At 66.0% G+C, this 676-nt stretch overlaps 1 protein-coding gene across 1 annotated transcript in view; it reads left to right on the top strand.

Annotated features, from left to right (window-relative positions):
• The window catches only part of RTN4R (reticulon 4 receptor), a 68,875-nt gene that overhangs the window by 45,609 nt on the left and 22,590 nt on the right, over nucleotides 1-676 (top strand). Inside the window, exon 2 of the mRNA XM_011986072.1 lies at nucleotides 55-142. Within this exon, the coding sequence (XP_011841462.1) occupies nucleotides 55-142 (88 nt within the window). The remainder of the gene's footprint in view (nucleotides 1-54; nucleotides 143-676) is intronic.

Here is a 676-nt window from a genome sequence, read left to right as displayed (position 1 = left end):
GGTCCGGCCGCGGAGCGCCCCGGCCACCAAGGGGTTAACGAGCGGGTTTTGCAGAAACGTGGGTACCGAGGGTGGGTGGGGGTGTTGGGCCGCCTCCACCCCCGCCTCGCGGACTGGGCTCAGAACCTCCCGTTTCTCCGAGGTCAGGCCGCAGTGGGATGAATGGAGGCGTTGGCAGCAGTAGAGGGCGTGGGGGACAGGGTTGTCCCAGCGCTGCCTCCAGGGCAGGCGGTGAGAGGAGGCAGCAACGCCCGCCATTCGCAGCCCCAGGGACATTGAGAGGCTTGGCTGGGGAGTCAGGGGCGGTGGGGCAATCAACAATTCCTCCCTAGCAGCCCCCGTGGGACTCCTTCCCCCAGTTGGGTGTGAGGTCCCGTAGTGGGGGCAAGGGAAGGTGGGCTTCTTGTGAGTTGGGCATGCCCTGCCTGGAGGGTGCTCCCCAGGTGCCCACCCAGGCTGCCCTGCTGATGTCCATGGTGCCGCAGGCTGCACACACGTTTCCTTGCACGTGCACGTGTCTACACGGACTGCACACTTGCACACCTCTGGTGCACATGCATGCCAACGCCGCCCCAGTGTGCACATGCACAAACACTGGGTGCACACACGGACTCTGAGGGCGCATATCTGTGTCCTCGCCCCCGCCTGCACGCCCACGGCCACACATGCATGCACG

This window comes from Mandrillus leucophaeus, unplaced genomic scaffold, assembly GCF_000951045.1.
Source record: "Mandrillus leucophaeus isolate KB7577 unplaced genomic scaffold, Mleu.le_1.0 Scaffold291, whole genome shotgun sequence".
Classification (NCBI taxonomy): Eukaryota; Metazoa; Chordata; class Mammalia; order Primates; family Cercopithecidae; genus Mandrillus; species Mandrillus leucophaeus.
This window is presented reverse-complemented; position numbering and strand designations above follow the sequence as displayed.